Below are 20,991 nucleotides of genomic sequence, written 5' to 3' on the forward strand. Positions count from 1 at the left end.
ATGTTGGAGACGATGCGGAACGACCGAACCGGTGACGACCGAACTGGAGACGACCGCTCACTGGCGCTCATCGGTCAGCCTGCATCCGAGCCGCAGTGCACGTTGCAGGAATGGTCAGCCTGCCAAGCGGACAGCTTGCGCGCGAGCCGCAGTGCTCGGTGCATATGCGGCCATTAGCTAGGCCACGAACGGTGCTCCGTCGAACAGCTGACCAAGGAGACTCCTTGCCCGCGATCCGCAATGCTCGCGGGAAGTGGTAGCACAGCAGGCCAAGCCACGCTCCGAGCTGCATTACTAGCGCTGGCGAACGCCTTGGCGAAGGGCAACGGTCAGGCGGCAGCCCCATGGACGGCCGCGTTCCTTGGAGCCTTGATTGTCGGCGTCCGACACGTCGTCCTGCTGTCTTCCGTCTCCTACTGACTAGCCGCGTGTCTCGCCACGAAGCATTTCGCCACGTGCTCGCCATACGTGGCCCAATACCACTGGGCCATCGCTGATTTGGCGAGATCACTCGCATGCGTGGTCGAATCGCGAAAGAACCCGCGCGCACTTCGTCGTCATCGTTTTCTTTCACTCATCACAATGACCAAGGACAACACAACTGAAAACAGGCAGAAACACATGACACGACAGCCCAAACCAAGCGCAATTACGAAACTATGCACAGGACGGTTTCACGCGGGAGCCGACAGCCGCGGCCACAAGCTTGGACATGTACGCCGTGGTCATGTGACCGATGTGACGATGGTATCGCCACCTTGCGTAAGCTTGGTTCGTGTTGATCGGGTGGTAGTAGCCTCCGAGATTTTGTGCGCGTGCAAATCTCGGAGGTCATTGGTTGTTGAAGCACGCGGTGTGCGGGCTTGGCGTGCGTGTCGTGCGCGTTTCTATTTATCCACTGCGAATCGCGTCGCGCTAGACGCCGCCCTTCCGTTGTTCTTTTTGGCGCGCTGGCTCGTTTGTTCGATGCCACTCTGTCTCAACCTCGAGCGTTGAGCTGGAGGTTGTCACGGTGCCTTTCGCAGGCCTTTCATTTTGTTCTCTTCACCTTCCTGTTATAAAGCTGCATATTTGTTTGCGAGCACCAACCTGAATAGGTCTGCTTTTACCCTTACTGCGTCCAGGTTGGCCTGTTTCTTCCTGACTAATTTTTTTCTTTCTCTCTTCAAACTGAGAGAAATCCTAGACCTCACTAACCTATGGTCACTGCACTTAATCCTACCTAACACTTCTACATCCCGCACTATGCTGGTATCGGCAGAGTATGAAATCTATTTCATTCCTTGTTTTTCCATTAGGGCTTTTCCAGGTCCACTTCCTGTTGCTGTGCTTCCTGAAGAAGGTATTGATTATTGGGAGCCTATTCCTTTCCGCGAATTCTACCAACATCTCTCCTCTTGCATTCCTAGAATCGATGCCGTAGTTGCCAATTGCTTGCTCACCAACCTGCTTTTCCCCCACTTTTGCATTGAAGTCGCCCATGAGTATACAGTATACTGAGTTTGCACCTTTCTCATTGCTAATTCAACATCTTCATAAAACTGTTCCATTTCTTCATCATCGTGACTGGAGGTTGGGGCGTAGGCTTGTACTACCTCCATTCTATACCTCCTGTTCAACTTGATTACGACCACTGCTACCCTCTCATTAATGCCGTAGCATTCATCAATGTTGCCCGCTATGTCCTTATTGACTAGAAATCCTACTCCGAATTCTTTCTTATCTGGAAGACCTCTGTTGCAGAGGACGTGGCCGTTGGTCAGCAAGCCTCACCAGGCAAGGAAGCTAGTGCGTGGGCACCGCAAACTCCGTACAGCGGGAAAAAAAAGAAAGAAAAGGTTGGTATTTGGTTTTGGAATTCCCGATTTTGCTGAAACATATTCGGGGTGTAAAAATCGGGTAAAATCGGGTTTTACCCGAAAACGTACAACCCCACTTATAAGCCCTAGGACGCGGGATCAAATCCCGGCCGCGGCGGCCGCATTTCGATGGGGGCGAAGTGCAAAATCGTCCGTGTATCGTCCATTGGGTACATGGTATAGAACCCCAGATCGTCAAAATTAATCTGGAGTCTCCCACTGTACGGCGTGCGCCATCATCATGTCGTGGTTTTTAACACGTAAAACCTCAGAATTTAGTGTAATTAACGGTGAACCTGTACATAACGCTTTTACTTTCCCTACTAATATACCCATGTAAGCACCTTATACTGTGCTTACAAGCTCTGTGCGTTCAGATTTAGGATATCTACATTTTAAATACATGATTACGTTTGATAAAAAAATGTCGCAGTTTCGCCCGAAAGGCAAAGCATCGATTGCTATAGCAAATTAGTGGACAGCTACACGAATTAGGGATAGCAGTTTATCGGCCGTATAAACTTGTAAACGTAGGCATGCTAACTAAATGAACAAGCATGGTGTCACGCACGCACAAGCAAACATGAACGCATCTCGCTCAATGACCGCGGAAACTAGCTGTCAAAACGCTGGAAGACGGATAACGACGCTGCGCTGAAGTTTCCTCGACGTGACGTCACGAATTTTGACATCGTCCTTTCGTGTCCATTTAGACGTTCGTCGGTAAAAAAAATGACTACATTGCGTTCTAAAAGCACCAAATACTCAACATATCAAACTTCGAGATATTTTTCTATATACCAAAACGGCTCGAGTATACGAGAAAACACATTGAAATCTGTAATGTCATGCTGATGTATACGTCGCTAAGGTTTTGGCGCGAATGTCAAAGAAAGGGAAGCTTGGCCTTAATTTTCTTCGCTAGTTTCTCCGCTTCATTTCCTCCGCCGCCATTTTTCTGCTAAATGAACGAAAGTAGTTTTGGAAAAAGTATTTTGATTCACTGTTGCTCTTCGTGTCCATAAAGTGACCATGTCCGTGCGGACTTTGCTGCGCTATGCCAACCAAACTTGTTATGGCAACCGTGGCTGGTAAGATATAGCACCGCACAAAATTAGAACAGCCACCGTCGCAGTACATCTGTACCGCCCCTCCCCCTCTCTTGGGCATCTAGCTCCAAGCTTATGTTTAGGAATTAACCAAAGCTTGCTACAACACTACAAGGGGAATAGCGCGTGACCTAGCGAACGTGAAAAGCGACGCGTGTCAATATATTATGTGCACATTGCACAGTATAACACCGATAATCGCCCGCCCGCCGTATATCTGCAAACGGGAGACATTTCGCCGCTGTCGAATTCCACCGTCTCCGCCCCCCCCCCCCCCCCCCCCCTGTCCTTTAAGAGAGTGAACGTTACTCCATGCTTCCCCTTCACATCTTGGCCTCTCCAGAGCTTAATTGTGAGCCAGTCAGGAGCAGATGAGATTGCGGAGCTTGACAACGGCAAAATATCGAGAATGGGGAACAGTGCTCTCGACACAACGAATACACGTGTAGCCTCCGAGATCAGACTGGCGCCCGCGGCGCGCTGAAAATTTTCGGAGCCCATGGTCCATATGCGTCATATCCTCCAACCACCAGATGTCCGCGTCGTCTGCTAACGTGCTATTTAAAAGGCTATTAATAATAATAGCAGTCTATTACTAGCCCAGCATAAAGCTGCGCCAAGATTGCATCGACACATACAGATATGCTGCCTCGTGTATAACGAATTTCGCCAAAGTGAAAGTGCCTTGCGGATGGCAGTGGTGGCCTGCGTCCACGCGGCCCTGCTATGCACCGGCGGCCAGGGGCGCGAACTTCGAACTGCCTCGCACAATGTCTGCTGTCGAACTTTGTCCAGTAAAAACCAAGGCTAATCTTACCAGCCGATAAGGTCCCCCGGTGCTTTCACGTCGATTGCAGGCTTCACGTTTGAATGGCGTGATCGATTAGGCGATGCGATTCGTTCCGATTCGGTGAGCGACAGCGCGGTCACTCGTCCTTGGCGCGTGATTAGATTGCGTTGGTTTGATGCCGCTGTAGCAATTCAGCTGTCGGATACGGTTGTTTGAGTACCGGGACTGCTGGTGAGAGGAGCCTGACGTTTGTCACAGTGTACTCAGCCTTCGGAAGCAGCGCTAGTCCGCCTTTCTCCCGTCCTTTTGTGAAAATTCTCTGCATGCGCCAACAGGTACCGGTGAGCTGTTGTTAACTGACCTTTGTTGCCTGGCAGCGCGCTTTGTCAGCCTTGGCACGTGATGTCAAGTACTTTGTACTGTTTTAATTGGCGTCTTTCTTCGTCACCCACTTTATTTTTTTTTAGTCATGTTAAGTTAGCAGTGTACAGGATAAAAAAAAATTATCATATTCGGACGATGCGGACTTGTACGAGACGTATGGAAGGAAAAGCCTCAGTCCGATGCTAACGTTTCGACGAGAGGAGTTGTCTCCCTCCCTTGTTCTCCTAATTTCAGTGCACAGGATGGCACGTGAGAAACAGCGCGCCAAGACAGTTTCTTGTGGGTCGTTCTGTTCATTAGTATAATTTACTAGAGAGCGAAGCTTTATACGAAAGCGCACGTGTATAGCGATTGTCTCGCCGAATTTATGCTGGAGTCCTCAATTCTTGTTCATCTCAGTGTTGATGCGTGGTGCGAAAGTATAGCACTTAGTTGGTACAAAAAACTTGTGTCTAGTCTGATTCCTAGGTACCCAACTCATGTTGCAGTTATTGTGCGACGTTCCGTTGGTGACACCATTGTGAATAACGCAGTGTAATGTTTTTTTTTTTTTTTTTTTTTTTTTTTTCTGTAGCGTGCATCTACACAGCCCTCGTGCACGGCTCTCAGTTGCCCCTATAGGTTTTCAGATGTTTCCGCCGTGTCATTTATCGCGCTTCTACGCGGCCCACCATCGGGATTATTCAATATCTACTCTCGAGTACTCTTATCGGTTCGAGGAAAAAAAAAAAAAAAAAGACTGTGTAGCATTGGGTGCCTTTATTAAGTCGTGCGTAACACTCCTGAAAGCTGCCGCTTGACGTTACAAAGAGCAGCTTTACGGGCAAGGCAATGAATTCACCTTTTGAATAAGCTTGTTCTCCATATCATTGCGTCGCGGTTTACTACGCCCTTTCCTTTTCCGCCCCTCTTTCGCGGGCGAGGTCTTCCGCCGAACTGTCTACCTGCGCGTCGTGCTGCAGCATGTGCATGCATGAGCCACTTTCAGAACCACCACGCGCCGAAGCCTTCCCTCCGCCGCGATGTGCACGACGTGCCTCGAATACATCGCGTTTGCGCAATCGCTCGTCTGTCCCCATTCGGGCATCACTCGCTATTCACTGTTGCGAAGGCGCTTCTGACTTCGTTCTCTTGGGCACGTATACGGGCGCAAAAGAAAGAATAGATCCATGCACCCGCTCCGCATCGTGTGAGCGTCAGTTTTGCGGAAGACCGCCGGCTGTGGCGACCTTGTCGCCGAGGATAAGAAGGCGTGTGTCGCAACAACCGCGACCCGGCGCTTCTTTTCACGGAGAGGCGCAAGCGTAGTTTCATCGCTCTCCCTCTCTCTCTCTCTCCTTCCCCCCTGTGTCCGTCCGACACGCGCGTGGCTCGGGAATCGTGCGAGACGGACTCTCCTGTGGCGCGATAGGGAGTCTTTCAGTGCAGCTGCGGCGTTGCGCTGAATGGAAATCTCGGGCCTTTTCAACGCACGCCTTTCTTCCTTTCGTTGTCGTCAACTGGCTTCTCTTCAGTCTTTTTATCGGCCAAGCTAACAGATGCCAGTTATTCATTTCTTTTAGCTGATGACTGTAGCTTCCCCGGGTCAAGAAGCCGGAGCTGTCGCTTAGGGTTCAGCCGCAGCTTTGTTTGCTTCGGCACCGCAAGCAAGTGCACGCTCGAAGGCAGTCATTCTCTTCTTTTTGAGCCTGCTGTATATACCTGGGCAGAACGTGGGTCTGTAGCCCACCGGCCGTGGTCAGATCTCGGAACGACTGATTTAGTTTTCAGCTGTACATTATCGCTCAAAAGTTTGCAGAGCACGGTGTGAGTGAAGGAGAGAGGAAAAGTTTTTGTTCTCTCTCTCTCTCTCTCTCTCGCCGCTTTTTGCGCACGTACTCTTGAGTTGTATGCTTGAATGCTTTCGCATCCACAACTTATAAGAAGTGCTTAGGTATCCTCGGATTTTGTTTATTTTTAAGAATATATTCATATCTTTTCCTCCAGTGCCTGACTCCATAAAGCTTTCCACTTCACTGAGGCTATCCACGTCAACTAACTGTATAAGGACCGTGGCTACGGTCATGAGATCTGCAATGTGCAGTTTATCACCACGGCAGTGTTAGCTATGCAGTCGGCACAAGTTTATTCATGCTCGTCTGGACAAACGTTCTGGTTTGCGTTATCACAAGCTCGAATTATCTGAAACTACTGCATACTATACGAAAGGGTATACTCTCGCAGCATATTGTTCAGCCCCATTTATGCTGACCACAACGCGCGTACAATCAGACGTGCGCACTCGTAAAACTTGTAGAAGCTTTGCGAAGCAGGTTTCTCAATCAACAGACGTCACGTGTTCCAATGTGTATTAACTGATTTGCCAACACATTCGATAAAAGACAAATTTAAGTATGGAAGCAAGATTTGTCGATGCACTGCTGTACTTTTTTTACATCGCTCTTGGCCGCAAGAGCCGCGTTATGCAACCTATTTATTTATTTATTTAGAACAGCTTAACTTCAAATTGCCTGCTGCAGGTAACGTACTAAGAGGATTACTGAATGTCGGGCATTAGTTTTATAAACTATCTCAATATCAAGTTGTCCAATTGACTGACTGTGGAGAAGCCGCGGCCCCGGAGTCCCGGCCGTCCAGCAGGGGGCCCCGGCTGAGGGTCCATCCTCGTCTGTATACCATGGGGGTAGTCCTATTCTACCACCGCGGTCTATATTGTATACACCAACCTGGTTGTCGCTGTGACTGTCGTCTAGGGCAGCTCACGGCGACGGTTTTCAATTCTTACAAGTGTCACTAATTATCTGATTTCATATTTAAGCGCATGGTTGAATTACACGAACAAAGTCAGGTGATAAGATCCATTTAGCAGAAAACGTGTGATGAGCGCCAGTTTCTAGATATCTGTCCCCAATATGTGCCAGAATATGCGTCGACGTTCCGCTTACTTTCGTTCCACAGGGCGCGAAGGAAGCTTTTAAGAAACTGTTAAATGTAACGCCAGTGTGTTTCGTAGAAGATTTTGGAGACAGATATCTAAACTGGGAGCTATTCTCTCCGGATTTCTTCGGAGCAAATATGACATCACTGTTGATCGGCTCCTGTTCCGCAACTACAACATGTGCCCTAAAGTGAATAATTAAGACAGATCATTAGATGTCTCTTTAATGATCTATCTCAACATCGCTTTTTGTTCAAGTAGTGTTCGCCTTAAGTAATCCTCTTGAAGAGGCGGACTAACGCTATTTGCCTCGGGTGATATTCATGATCATGGTGCGCTTTGACGCTGGTTTGCGCCGAGAACAGTGACTTAAACAAATGATCACTAAATCAACCTCGTGGTGACAGTCGTGCCACAGTCTTGTCTATACGACCGAGAGCCTGGACGCTCTCTTTTCTACTACTCACATCATGCAACAAAGAGTTAATTTAACGAGTTATGTGTAGTTACTCTTCGCCTCGTCCATACAGTAACTCTACCTCGTCCCTGCTCGCGCCGCCACAGGGACTTCTCCGGCTAGTCTATGTTCGCTCGTGAGCATTGGTATGGAGAAGCACCCCCCCCCCCCCCCCCCCCGAGAAGCCTCCCCGGACACGCATATAATAACGTTATTTATATTATTTCTACATGACTGCGCGGAAACCGTTGGTGCGTGCGAATCCTTGGCACGTAAATGAAGTGACTGTAATGCATGAACATAACGACAGAAATGGGAGCGCAGCTGACGCTTTGGAGTATACGCGTGGTTTTGTTTACTTTCTTTTCTTTTCGGCATGACAGCAAGTGACTGAACGACAATGGAAAGAGAGGTGCGCTCAATCGTCACATGTGGAGTGACTTTCCCGCCGACGCGACCATACTGCGCAGGCAGGCGTAGAACGTTGCCACGGCGTCGGAGCTTCGAACGCCGGCGATCTTGCAGATATGTCCTTCCGGGCCATTCGATCTTGATCTGTCTACGCTCGGTTTTGCGGGAAAAAAAGCAAGCGCCGTGGAGAGAGAGAGAGAGCAGCGGCAGAGAACGGGTTCTGCATCACATGATGGCTCGGAACGGGCCGGTTAACTCGACCCTTTGTTCTCCAAGCTGGCGGGCGGACCCGTAATGCATGCACGTTGAGTCTGTTGGCGAGCGGATCATTGTGGTCCTGGAAGCAATTTTCTTGCTCCTTGATTTGGCAACTGGTAAGGGTGAATGCTCGAATTAAGCGTCGATCTAAGCGGCACATCGTCAGCAAGTAAAACATTCCGGCATGTGTAACCACGCGTCTAGCTATGTGAATATTTTTGAAATCCACGCGATTATACAGGGTGGTCATATTTAAGTTCTATACGCTATCTCCAAAAAATGGCCTGCTGTAGATAACATAATTCTAGTCATTGAGTTTGATTATTCAGAGAGGCGGACGTTACTTGCACGAGAAATCGAAACACATATTCAACTAATTAAAGGGGCCCTGAACCACCCCGGGCTTGGTGAAAAAAACGTAGTCCGCGGATAGCATACGCTGCTGTGAACATCTCGGCCAACTTTTGCTGTCGTACGCGGTGCGTGGAGCTCGGTCGGCTACGCAGCTGCGGTCGGCTACGCAGTGTAGGTATACCGCGGCCCATGCGGGGTGCCGCCAAGAGTCCACTATAGCTAAGCGCTGTGCGGCTCGCTGAGGACAACCGCGTTTGGCTTACGTTTAGCGCGTCGTAGGCACCAAAATCGCAAGTTGTGGCGTCTACGTTCGCATCCAAAATTAAACTTGAACTGCGCGCCACGGTGATATTTCGAAGGCGGAGCGCTCCCTTCGCAGTTCAAGGCATTGGAGAAGGAACGGGAGAACGGCGGAGGTCGTGTTTGATTGCCAATAGCTCCGTTTCTGCTGAACGCATTGATGTACTTTTTGCGGCAAAGTGTTTCAGAAATAGCCTGTTGTCACTTCAAATGCCTTTCTCCACTTCGATAAAAAGTGGTTCAGCGCCCCTTTAACAAAAAATTCACTAGTTATCTACTGAAATAATTATTTTACGGCATATATTGCAATTTACTAATTGTAGCCGGTGAGCTTGCTAGGGTATCCTCTTGAAAGGAATTTCCAGTATGACGCCAATTTGTCGATTTGTGCCATTAAACTCGCCGTAAATATGCACTGTTCCACTTACGTTTTTAACAAAACGCCCTTTTATGCATTGACGCACAAAAGTAACTGGAACGCCCATGTATTTTGTCCCACACGTTGGGAAATATCTCGAAACTGGTGTCATCCTGGAAATTAATTTCAAGTGTATACGTCTTGCAAGCTCACCAGGTACAATTCATAAATTGCATTATCGGCCGTAAAGTAATTAGTTAAGAATTAATTAATTAATGAATTTTTGTTAGTTGAATATGTGTTTCAGTTTCTCGTGCTAGTAATGTCCGCCTCTTTGAATAATCCAGCTCAAGGGCAAGAATTTTACTATCTGCCACAGTCACTTTTAAAAATTCCATAAAACCTAAATAGTATCGCCTTATATAAAGCAGAGGCGTGCTCTAGGAACTGAGACATTTTGTGCAGACAGTGGCTACTGCAGTGTCCATTTGTGATGCCGGTAATCGCTTAACTGGCAGTTAATCGTATATCACCAAGTAAGCAACACAGTAATGCCGTGCCTTTCTTTCAGGTGGCTTTATTAAGGGTTTGAAACGCTTTTAGCTCTCACAATACCACGACATACACGTATACGTGTCCAAACTATCATGCACCAAGATTAGAAAATATGCAAATGCCACGCAGCGGGACAAAATCAGGGTAATGTTGTTTGCCGTCGCTTGGAGCTACTCAGATTAGTTTTTTTGCATTTCGCCTAATTAGATAATTAGTGTTAATTAATTAATCAACTACTCAAATATTATGATTAGATGAAAAGTGCCAAGGAGAAAATTGTAGAGCAACATGAAAGACTCCCCGATGCAGCTTTCTGTTGCTCAATGCGCGCTACATAAAAGGGTCTTTCCGAGCGCGAAAGAAGCCCGCGAATACACGCAAAGTGCCTCGAGCGGCCATTCACGCGGCAGTTTCCATGTGCCCTGCTCGACTGTCAAACCTGACCTGAGCTGTATTAAAGCCATATCCAGGTTCGGTGCGTAATTGCGTTAGCGGTTCTCCCCTACATAGGCTGCCTCGTCATAGCTGCCGTATACAGACAATGCAACGGCGACAAGCGTGCGAGGGTAGTGATTGCCGGACACCGTTTTTTCTTTGTTGACCAGATAATTCACTGACAGAGTCAATGACTCTGAACAATGAGGAGGTGACGACGCCAGCCTTTTCCAGAACCTCGCGGCCATATTTGTGCTTTTTATACGTTTTGGTCCGCGTCGTCAACTCGTTTCTCAACGACGATAACGACGACTGTTATTATTTATTAAGTGAAGAAAAATGGGAACGTCTCCTTAGGACCGACTTGCAAAAATTATACCGTAGCGTTGATCATATCTCTATGTACGGTTTCTTTTTATTGCGATAGCAATTATATGGACACTCAAAAGCAGATTTCTGCCGTCGCCGTCGTCGTCGCCGTCGCCGTGAGGTTCCGTATGACGTCAATGGAGATGAAATCGTCGCGGCGCGCCGAACGCTGTATGTGCAAGTGAAAGGGCGCGAGGGGCGCGCGCTTTCACGGGGAGTGAACGCACGGCGGAGAACAAACGCGCGTTCTGCGTAAGGGCTGCAGAAGTAGGCGTCTCTTTCCTCCTTTACAGTCACCATATATGTAGAGCAAACGCGCCTTCTTCCGACGCGCGAGAGACCGTGGGGGAGGTTGGGGGGGAAGGGAGGCGACGTTTAGCTGCGGCACCAAGTGCCTATTTATATCAGAGGCTCCGGCAACAGTCACCAACGCCGTACGCATTTTGAGCGAACGCGGGCAAAACGCCGACGGCGTCGACAACAGTTCTGCGTGTTGCCGGTGCTGCTGCATGTCCAAGTTTATACAGCTGATAAAGCTAATACCATTACTCCGTATAGCTCTCTACAAATTTGCTATCGCAGTTGATGCTTCGCCTTTGAGGTGAAACTGCGACAACTTTTTTTTTTCTCTCTTTTCTCTCTGCCTCTTCGAAAATACAGGAAACTTACAGTAATCTATTTTTCTTGGTTGCGCGATAAACGTTAGTTATTATTTTATTTTATGGCTAATTTTCTTACTGTTTCTGTAGCCGAAGTTATCCTCCTAAGACAAACGAAGAAATAATTCATAACAGCTCACTACATCAAAATTGTGGTGTTAGAGCTAGAAGAAGAATATAACGTGCTTTCTGTCTAGCTACTTTCGTTTTTTTTTTTCTTTTATTTTTGCTAGAAGGCGCAACTCTTTTCTTTTGTTGTATACTTGCCAAGAACGATCGGTAGAGTGTAATGCAACATCTGACTATAGCATTGTATGTGCGTGGTCGTGAAGTGTACGAATGCAGGGTGGGAGCTGAACAAAATATGCACTTACAAGTCAGTACTACAGTCGAACCCGGATATAGCGGACCCACATATAACGAATTACTGTGTATATGAAACATCTGTAAAGTCACCTTGAAATTTTCTGTATAAAATTTTGATTGAATATATCGAATTACCTATATATCGAACTTTTTTGTGATCCCCTTCAGATTCGATATATCCTGGTTCAACTTAGTACGCCGAGCGAGCGGAAACTGAAATTCGTAGAGGAACGAAAGGCTTTAGCGTCCTAAGTGAACTGAATAAATCGGAAGGCGTGATAGCGGAGATACGCTACTGCACTAGATGCAGCATTTTTTTTACGATACGGCCAATTTATTGATTTTTCGGTGCCATCAGCCAATACTGAAACGCGAGTGAAAGCCACCCATTATGCCCCCCCCCCCCCCACCCACCCTCCTGACAAAAAAAAAAAAAAATAAAATAAAAGCGCGTTCTTATTGTATGCTGCAGTCGTATGCATGGCACCCGGTAATTGCATATGCACCATCTGCCATCGTGTGCGTTTTGTCATCATTCATGACTATGAAAGCTCAGACCGACTGTTGCGTCGTCTCTCTCTCTCTCTCTTTTTTTTTTTTTTTTTTTTTATGGTAACGACTCTGTTTACGAATTTCACCCGCCTGGAGCATCTAATGTACTGCAGTAGCATTTATACCGCACTATTAAGACCATTTCTTATTCAACGCTTGCCGGGCGCGAATGAATGGATGCCATGGCGAGCCGTAATAGGTCCGGGCGTTCATAGGCGTTGGTTCTCGTATGTAAATGGCTTCGCAGGACTCGCGTTGCAGCCGTGTTGCGTCAACTCCCACTGTAGGCGGCAGAAAACGCACCGCCTTGATGGGCGAGCACCCGTGACCACTCGAGAGCTGGGCACTCTCGATTTCGTCGGGCCAGCGTCATTTTGTCGTCCCATTCCTTGCAAACATTGGAAACGATTACGCCGGCTGCGCAGGACGTTGGCTGCGCGAAACGCTGTGCGTTGTCGATCCGTTCGCCTCCCGACAGTTGCGACCGCATCGCTTCTCGCCTGTTGCTGAACGCCTTCATAAATATTCTCTAGGACACCGGTGTAATTTTTCATCGGCATGTCTTCGCGTGCCCGCCACAGGCCTCGTTCAAGGTCAGCGTTGCACTTGTATACTGAGGTCGCTATCTGGCGGAGGAGCGTGCGTCTTTTTATATCTTATTCCTCACCCTCTCTCTCTCTATCTCTCTCGCTTTATCAGTGACCGGCGGGTGTTTCGAGTGTAGTTTTCCGCACCTTCAAGAGTGGTCCTCTTGCTGAAGCAGCTGGTCTCTGCCCCCCCCCCCCCCCCTCCCCTCTCGTGTATACAGGAAAGAAGCGCGTGTTTCAACACAGTGACGCTCGCGCGGCGATCCGCTCACGCAGAGAAGTGGTCTTCCTCGCACGCGCGTCTCGCCGCCGATGGAGAGGGGGAAGTAAGCTGCCGCTCGGACGTGCGCGCGCTCCGTGAATGAAGGGTGAGCTTCGTCGCTGTCCGCTCGCCGGGCTGCCCACACCGTTGAAGACCTTTCGCCTCTGATGCGCTAGCCGCACGTGGAACAGCAGCGGTTGTGCGCGGTTGATGAACGCCGCGTGGTCTGGCTGGACGGCTTGAGGCATTCACAGCGATCTCAGGTAAACAGACTCGGTGGCATGCGTGCGTGTGTGTTCTGGCGATCACGAGTGGGAGGAGTGAGATTTCTGGTTGGAAATGACCGGATAGCATCAGGGGTTGGATCAGTGCGCCGTACTTTTCTCATTCCTGCTCACTTGTTTAAGAGAAGGTTCGTGACGCTGGTCAAGCCAACGGGAGCATGCGAGGAGGAGCCAAAGAAAGATATGAGTTCTGTTCGGAAACAGCAGGCCAAAAGTTAACGTCCGCTATCGGCCCCGCGCGTGAAAGAGCTCAAGCAGACTTTAGTTTTCGCTGCGCTGACGCTGTTTTCAGGGGTACTTTCTCTAAAACAGTCAGTTCGGAAGAGTGGTCGAGCAAGGCATTGTGTCGGGCTGGAGCCAACGTTTCGACAGCGGGAGTTGTCTCCGTCAGGGCCTTGGCGAAGACGAGTTCCCTTGTGGAAACATTGGTTCCAGACCGAGACATCCTGCGAACCCCGTTCTTAGTTTACAGGTCCGGTCGATGGAAGTGCTTGTAACTGTCATTCTGATTAGGGTGTGTGGCAGGACAAAGGATCCATTATGCCGTTGGTTACTGTTAGCATGGATTTTGCAGCCAACTATTTAATGGGAGAGTGTGTTGGTAGAAATAGTGAACAGAGGCAACCGTGTATGCGGGCTTGTTACTCTTCACAGGTGTTTTTTCTTTGTTACTTTTTCTTTTTTCGCTTGTTCGTCTTTCTGCGGGGGACATAGAATCGCCGCATTGTATGCTATTGGTAGCTTATACAAGACTCTGTGCGTGTCTGAGATCTCCCATTTTTAGTTGCGCCTTATAATGATAAAGTGAACGTATACTCAAATATGGCACTGATTTGCGATCGCTTTTGTTAGTCTTTTAGGGGGCCATATGGACTCTATCGATTTTGTGTGCATATTACAGTAAGGGGAACGCGTGTGGTCTATGTATATGTGTTACGAACAGCACCAACCGCATACTTGACTACTTACACTGCTAACGTTTCTTGCGCCGCATCTTCACTAAAGGTAACCATGTACAAATCAGTTGTTCGCCAGACTCGGGATTACGCTTCAACCGTCTGGGATTCCATGCAATCAAACGGCTCTCGTCATCGCCTTCCAAAGCATACAAAATTGTGTAGTTCGTTCTATCGAATTATTCTCGTGACACCAATGTTTCGTCTATGAGAACTACAGAAGCTTTACCTGATCTTTCATCTATAGCGACGCGAATTCTGCCCTCTCTAGTTGTTTGGTAAAATGTATCGCTATAACTCTTCCTTGAACGCTAGCTGCAGCTTTTTTTTTTTTTTCTCGCTTCGTTTATATACATATATACTCTCTTGCCCAGCCAAAAAAAAAAAAAAAAAAAAAAAAAAACGAATACTGTGTTCAAACCTAATATGTGGGTGTCTATTATAGGCCCTGTGCAGCTTTATGGCGTAATGATTCCGCCAATTGTAAGTTTCCGACGGCTGCAGTGCTTGTTGTCAATTGCTCATCACGATCGTTTGGCGACGCTAATATGAAGGACCGGTTCATTCATCTCGGCTAGGTTGCTGCCTACAGCATGATTTCTTGTGGTATCTGCATAATCTGCTGTATATACACATGCACACTTGCGTGAAGGGTTTGCCGAAAGTTGGACTTTCCGGTTCCCGCACAGTAGCCGAGACATTTTTTTTTTTTTTATAGTCGCTTCCGATGTGGACAGTGTGCGTTCATTTTTATTTTATTTTACACAACTGTGCCGCTGATGATTGCAGTGTCATTGAACGCTTGCAAATTATTTAACCAGCTGTGTATGGGTGGGAAGGTTTTGTGATTACTTAGGTGTGTTTCACTGGTAATGTTAGAATTTAAACGTTTTAATATTACTGTTCAATGCACGTCTGTCAACGCATAATTTAGACTTTAGTGGATGTTAAATAGCTGTCTGCTCCCCTTCTCACTGGCCCTTTTGTGGGCTGTTTATATATATACCCCCTGGGCGCCCTGCCTGTTACATATGTGTTTTGGCTAGTGTAAACGACTTTGCAAATGCCCATAAACGTGCATGCAAAGCGCGCAATGGTCTGTTGCACCCATATATCCGCGAACTCACTCGTGAGTCGACTCATCTCTGAGCCTCTCGTAAATCTGAGTGAGCCCAAAGTTATATCTTGCGAGCGAGTCTGAGCGGAAGTTCCGTTTATATTGTCGGCCTATGGTTACAACAGAGACAATTCCATTAAGCAATAAACTTCGCCTGCTCGCACGCCGCCTGTGAGAAGTAGCACGCCACTGTGAGAAGGACGGTCGGAGTCGTTGACTCCGACCGTCCTTCTGGCTTCTGACAACAGCAGCTGCTTGGCTGATTGATCTCTTGCAGATGGCTTCGAAAGCGCCTAATTACTTTCAAAATAGCTTTTGCACGGTTCCTGAATCGCCTTTATTATTCCGCTACATTCATAGAACCAAAAACGGAGAGCACAAATGCATGACCGAACACCTTCCCTAATCAACCACTGTTGTTTTATATGCGCGGCGTGTAAGCTACACGTTAGTTGACTGCGTGAGATAGGCCGTTTCGTAAAATGTGCGCGGCGCTTCAAATCGTTGGTCCTTACCGTTAGAATGGCACACTTTGCCCTTGTGACACAATTTAGCGTTCGCTCGCAGAGCAAGAACGAAACACGTGTTCCTATTCGCCCGGTAAACTACGTATAGTTTAAATTCTCAGTAGTCCGAAAGTTGGTACGTTGCGCACTCTAAATCTGTATAAGGACGTAAACTTTACTGAACGAGAATAGGCCGGCTGCTGCCAGTCTTCCTGCTTAGTCATTTCTTCTCACGTCTACGTCCACGCTGTCTGCGTGCTTGCGACACGACAGACGAAGAACGGTGCTGTCGTTAAGGGGGTGTCTTCCGTGTTCTCGCGCAAGTTCGCAGCGCGCCTGGCACGGCATCAGGCCACCGTTACTCAATGAACGACGTGCATGTGCCCGTGGGCTAAAGCGTGCCTCTGCGTCGGTGTTCTTGGCACGGTCGTGGGCCTCTGTCGCCACGTCCGAGCGCATTTCCGTCGCGCGATGCGAGCCTTGCGAGCGTGTAGCTATTCTTGACGTCTGTCCAGCAGGGCGCTGTTCCCATTGCCGTATCTTTCTTCTTTGTCTGTCTTCTTTGCTCTTGTCAGATTTCAAACTCTATCGCTGGCTTCCTGCGTTGCAGTAATAGCGCAAGTGAGAGAGAGAGAGAGAGAAAAAAAAAGAAGAAAAAAAAAACTGGAAAGGGGGAGTGGAGAGGAGATGCTTGAATATTTAAATATAGTAGCGCTTTGAGCATAATGTCAGTATTAGGTATACGAATAGTTATCAAGACTAAGAACCTTAAACTTGGTGTTGGCAACGGTCTGTCGTTCTGTGAAATAATTATCGGTGAGTACTTGTAAACCGCGAGTTCTGAGTGTGCGTTATTCACCTTATTCGGTCGTTAAGTTGCCAGCGCTAATATTCGTGTAGCAGACGAGAGTGGTTTCCAGAAACTGTCTTATCCTTCCCCTTGAATTTAGAGCGTGCACAATCACGAATTTATTCGCAGCACCGTTGAATACTTGAGAGCTCGAACTTTCTCAGTCCTGCATCCCAGAACATTTATTTAGGGCGTGATTCTGATGAGGCAACTCTGTGCTGAAAATTTTATTTGTATTCGTTGTAAGGGGGGGGGGGGGGGATGGTGGCGTTTACACTGGTTGTGCGGAACTGCTCGTCAGTATAACCATGATCAGGAAAATTCAGGGCGGCAAAACACCGCAAGCTGAAACGACGCTTACACGAACCTCCATTTCGTCGACGGAAATGCAGAGAAAGAAAACTGTAAAATGCTTTGCCTGTCGACTTGGATCCCTTAATCGTTCGTGCGCGGTACGTTTGTTTGAAAGCACTGCGATCTCGGATACCTGCAGGAGCCTCACTATATAGTGGCAGCGAAATCGACAACTGGAGGCGTTGGAAGCACCGGAACGACGTAATACCTACATGAGTCCTGCGGAAATTCTCAACATTTATGAAAAATAAATAAATCATCCACTTCATTATGCAGGGTGGTGGTAAGCGGTTCACGGTCTGATTACGTTACCATGAATATTTAAACTGCAAGATTTGTCCTTTGAGAAACACGTTTTATCTTTATCGCAACATTATATGCTCACTTGGATGACAGGTTTTATATTCGTGAAACTTAGCGTTCAGGTTCACCTTGCTGAATTAGTCTATAGCTGAATTTGGCATCCCGAATTGATAGCGCGGTGGTTAATTTGAAGGAACGAGAGGATCGCAACTTGAGAAATACACCTTGTGCTGGAATGTTCAGGACTACGGTTCAGACCGTGAGTGGGGCGACAGCGCGAGTCCTGAAGTGCGCTGTTACCGGCTCCATTCGTTTGGCTGCTTATGGAGGACACGGTTGCGCGTGCGCAGAACGCTCAGTTGGAAGCGGGCCGCGTCTCGCTCTTGGAAGTGTCGACGCATAACGGGGAGCGTCGTCCAGTGGCGTTCCGCTTCACGGACAAGCCAGTCGCGTTCAGTGACATCTGCGTCATACGCAAACGAGAAATCCGCATTGTGAAACCTGGTTACAGCGCTAAGAAAGACGAAACACGAGCACGAAATGCACAGGATGAGTGCGCTGAGCCAACACCTCCTAGACAGGTTTTCTAGGAGGTGTTGGGGCCGTGCGTCCAGCGCCCGCTTTGAGCATCTCGCTTTTTTTTTTTTTTTTTTTTTTTTATCTCGTCTTAGCGCTGTAACCAGTTTCGTGAATGCCAGTAACTAACTCGCCCAGCTTTCAGCAGTCGTGAAATCTGCGCAGCGTTCCACCTGGCATAAGCGTACCAGGACCCGTGTGCTCGGTTGATCATTTTCGGGAATACTTTCGCCTTTGTGCGACGCAATTGCCAAGCGCGCGATGCCTCTCTGTAACAATGCGAACGCCTTCAATGAGTCTTATGTCGCGAAAGTGATCTACCGAGATTGCGGCTTAAAAACTCTGAGCGGGGCGGATTACAGAAGAGGTTCGCTGCTACAGTCCGCGCCGAAAGATATCGAGCCAAAGCGTTCTGCTATAGCAAAGTAAAGCCGCGTTGCAGCGAGCGCACGACCCGTCGGCGACCGCCAAAAGTGGCACGTGATCGCCGCCCGCGCGAAGGCCTGCGTTGCGACTGGCGTGCGCAAGCTGATTTTATCGCGCGTCGTCCACCAACTTGCCCCCGAGGGTGTGAAACTGCGCTCGTTTGTGTCTGGGATAAGTAGCGGCCTCCGCGATATTGTGCACCGCCGAACTTCGCTGCCCCGACGGCGCGTTCACCTCGCCGCCCTGTGAAATGCCCGGGAACTGCCTCGTGCGTCCTGCGCCGAAATCCGATATGTGGGCATGTGTCGGGGGGCTGGGACCCTGCTCACTTGACGGGCTGACTTGTCGGAGCGACAATCTTGGTAGAAAGGGGGGGGGTCTCAAATTCGCAGGGGCAAACTGAGGGTCAGGCGTGTTCGCGGGAGGCTTACATTCCTTCTCATCTCTCATTCTTATTTTAGCACCGACTTGCCGGTTTGTGCTGTGCGATATAACCTGCGCTTGAAGGGACCGCCGCGTTTGTAATAAAACTAACATTTCTACAAATGTATCGGAGAAAAGTGGCTGATATGACGCATTATGCAGGCATCTGTATAGTGCTCAGCGAATAAAACGCGGTGATCGCTCCGCATGGCGGCTGGCGCTTTTTGCGCTACCAGTGAGCGCTGGTTGATCGCTCGGGTATACAAAGTGCAGTCACAATGCGTCACAAGTGCTCTCGCTTTCATCGTACACTACAGTGCATCTGCTTGGTGTCCACCGGTGGCACAAGCGCGGACGGCCATGTAAAGCCCCTTAACTTACAGCCATGCACTCCGAGTATCGCGTTTGAATCGCTGAACACATGAAAAATGTGTAGATACTATATGTTGGGATCTGTGAAGCGAAAGTTTCGTAAAGCGATTATTTAAATGCTGTAAAAAAAAAAAAAACTGAGCGCACTTTGCAAAACTGTCTTTGTCATTCTACGCAACGTGTAATCGAATGCAATGCACCGCGCAGGGGACAACTTTAATGTCATGCAATGTTTGTTTATGCACTACACCGTCGTTCACAGGATATACGCTGAAATGCAAACAGCATGTTCATGCGAATGAACGCTGCCAGACGTCCTCGAAGTGATGTATTCGACGTGAGGACGAATGCGATGTTTGTCGAGGGAAGAATGTTAAGGAGCGGCGTATGGCAGAGAGCAGTGTATACGACGCGAAATGCAGTGGTAGGGATGACTGTTATTCGCCCGTTTCATTGCTGCGTCTAATGCATGGCAACTGTGGCGGGCGCATTTGCTTCGCGACGTGACGCGCGCGCGAATCGTGAGCTACTTGGCGTTGGCACGAGAGAAGTATGCGTGCGGTTGTGGCATATTGTTTAGAGCATTGGCCTGCACGCTGTGCCGGCCGGGAGACCGAGGTTCGATCCCACCATCGGACGCGTACTTTTATTTTATGTGTCTATGGTCTATTGGCAAGACAGCATCAGCCACGGTCAACAAAGTGCCTGTGGGTTCTCAAAGAAACCTTCGCATTAAAATGATCTAGATATATATTCAGCCTCATAGCTATAGTGGAGGGACTGCCCGATCTGCAACGGCCGCTGTTTACTTCATGAACAGGCCAGCCATGGAGTCGGTACTCCCGGAGAGCGGCAGGATGACGTGGTCGCTTGGGCTGGTTACACTAGAATGCTGTAAATCTGTTGCTATACGTTCACTTGCTGTTGTCTTTGTCAACGGTGCAGCAGGGGGGTCACGCCGCCGCAACCATTGAATCGCTGTTGTACTTTTTGTTCCTGCACCGTGGCGTTTCTAATGGTGTACACCCCTACGCGGTCAAAATTAATCGGGACTACCATGACCCTCGTATCCCACCGCGCACCTTCGGGGCGTAAAACGGCCGCCTTTCTCGAACAATAAACTGGAGAGGGTAAACGCTGGTGAGCGAAAAAGGAAACGCAGGTTCGGGCTTATTGGTTGGCGCAGGCGACAGCAGCCGCGTGCAGTGTGACGTCACTGCGATCACTTGAGGCCCGCACCTCATTGGCATGGAGGAAAGAAAAAGACTAGGAGGGAGCTTCACGTGGCAATCTTGTCCCATAGATCATAAGAACGAGAAATCATGGAAAAATCACCCAAGCACTTGATGTCAGGCTGCGCATGCGCCGGGTTTGTTGACTGCTGAGGGAGCCTTCGTACACACGAGCTTTATTTAATTCTGGGGTGTTACTTGCCAAACCCACAATCTGATTATGAGGTACGCCGTCCAGATTAATTTTATCCACCTAGGGTTCTTTAACGTGCACCCAATGCACGCGGTGCACGGGCGTTTTTGCATTTCGACGGGTATACACACACGCTCAATCGTAAGTCCGGCATATTGCGATTTTTTGAAGTGCCAGCATTTACGAACTGTGCTTTCCCCGTTTTACCGGTACAACAACGTAGCGTTGTTGCAGAGGGCACGGTTCCCGTAAATCAGCGTGTGGTGATTTCGTAAAAGTGCGCCTCTTCCGTAGTTAAAACATCCACAGAAATGTATTACTCCTCGAAAACAAACATTTTATCACAGATTATGCACATTTTCGCGGTGACAAAGGGATACTTCGCTAAATGACTAG

General features: G+C 48.5%; 1 protein-coding gene across 6 annotated transcripts in view; it reads left to right on the forward strand.

The window, feature by feature from the left end:
* The window catches only part of LOC119465555 (oxidative stress-induced growth inhibitor 2), a 170,832-nt gene that overhangs the window by 128,568 nt on the left and 21,273 nt on the right, over positions 1–20,991 (forward strand). Inside the window, exon 1 of one of the 6 annotated variants that reach the window (XM_037726182.2) lies at positions 3,987–4,093. The exons of 3 other annotated variants lie outside the window; for them this stretch is intronic. In XM_037726182.2, the coding sequence (XP_037582110.1) occupies positions 4,082–4,093 (12 nt within the window). In that variant the 5' untranslated portion in view covers positions 3,987–4,081. Of the gene's footprint in view, positions 1–3,986; positions 4,100–12,968; positions 13,267–20,991 lie in introns of those variants that run through there. 2 more of the 6 variants (XM_049669400.1, XM_037726184.2) reach the window with 2 other exon arrangements.

The sequence above is a fragment of the Dermacentor silvarum genome, chromosome 1, assembly GCF_013339745.2.
Source record: "Dermacentor silvarum isolate Dsil-2018 chromosome 1, BIME_Dsil_1.4, whole genome shotgun sequence".
Taxonomy (NCBI): domain Eukaryota; kingdom Metazoa; phylum Arthropoda; class Arachnida; order Ixodida; family Ixodidae; genus Dermacentor; species Dermacentor silvarum.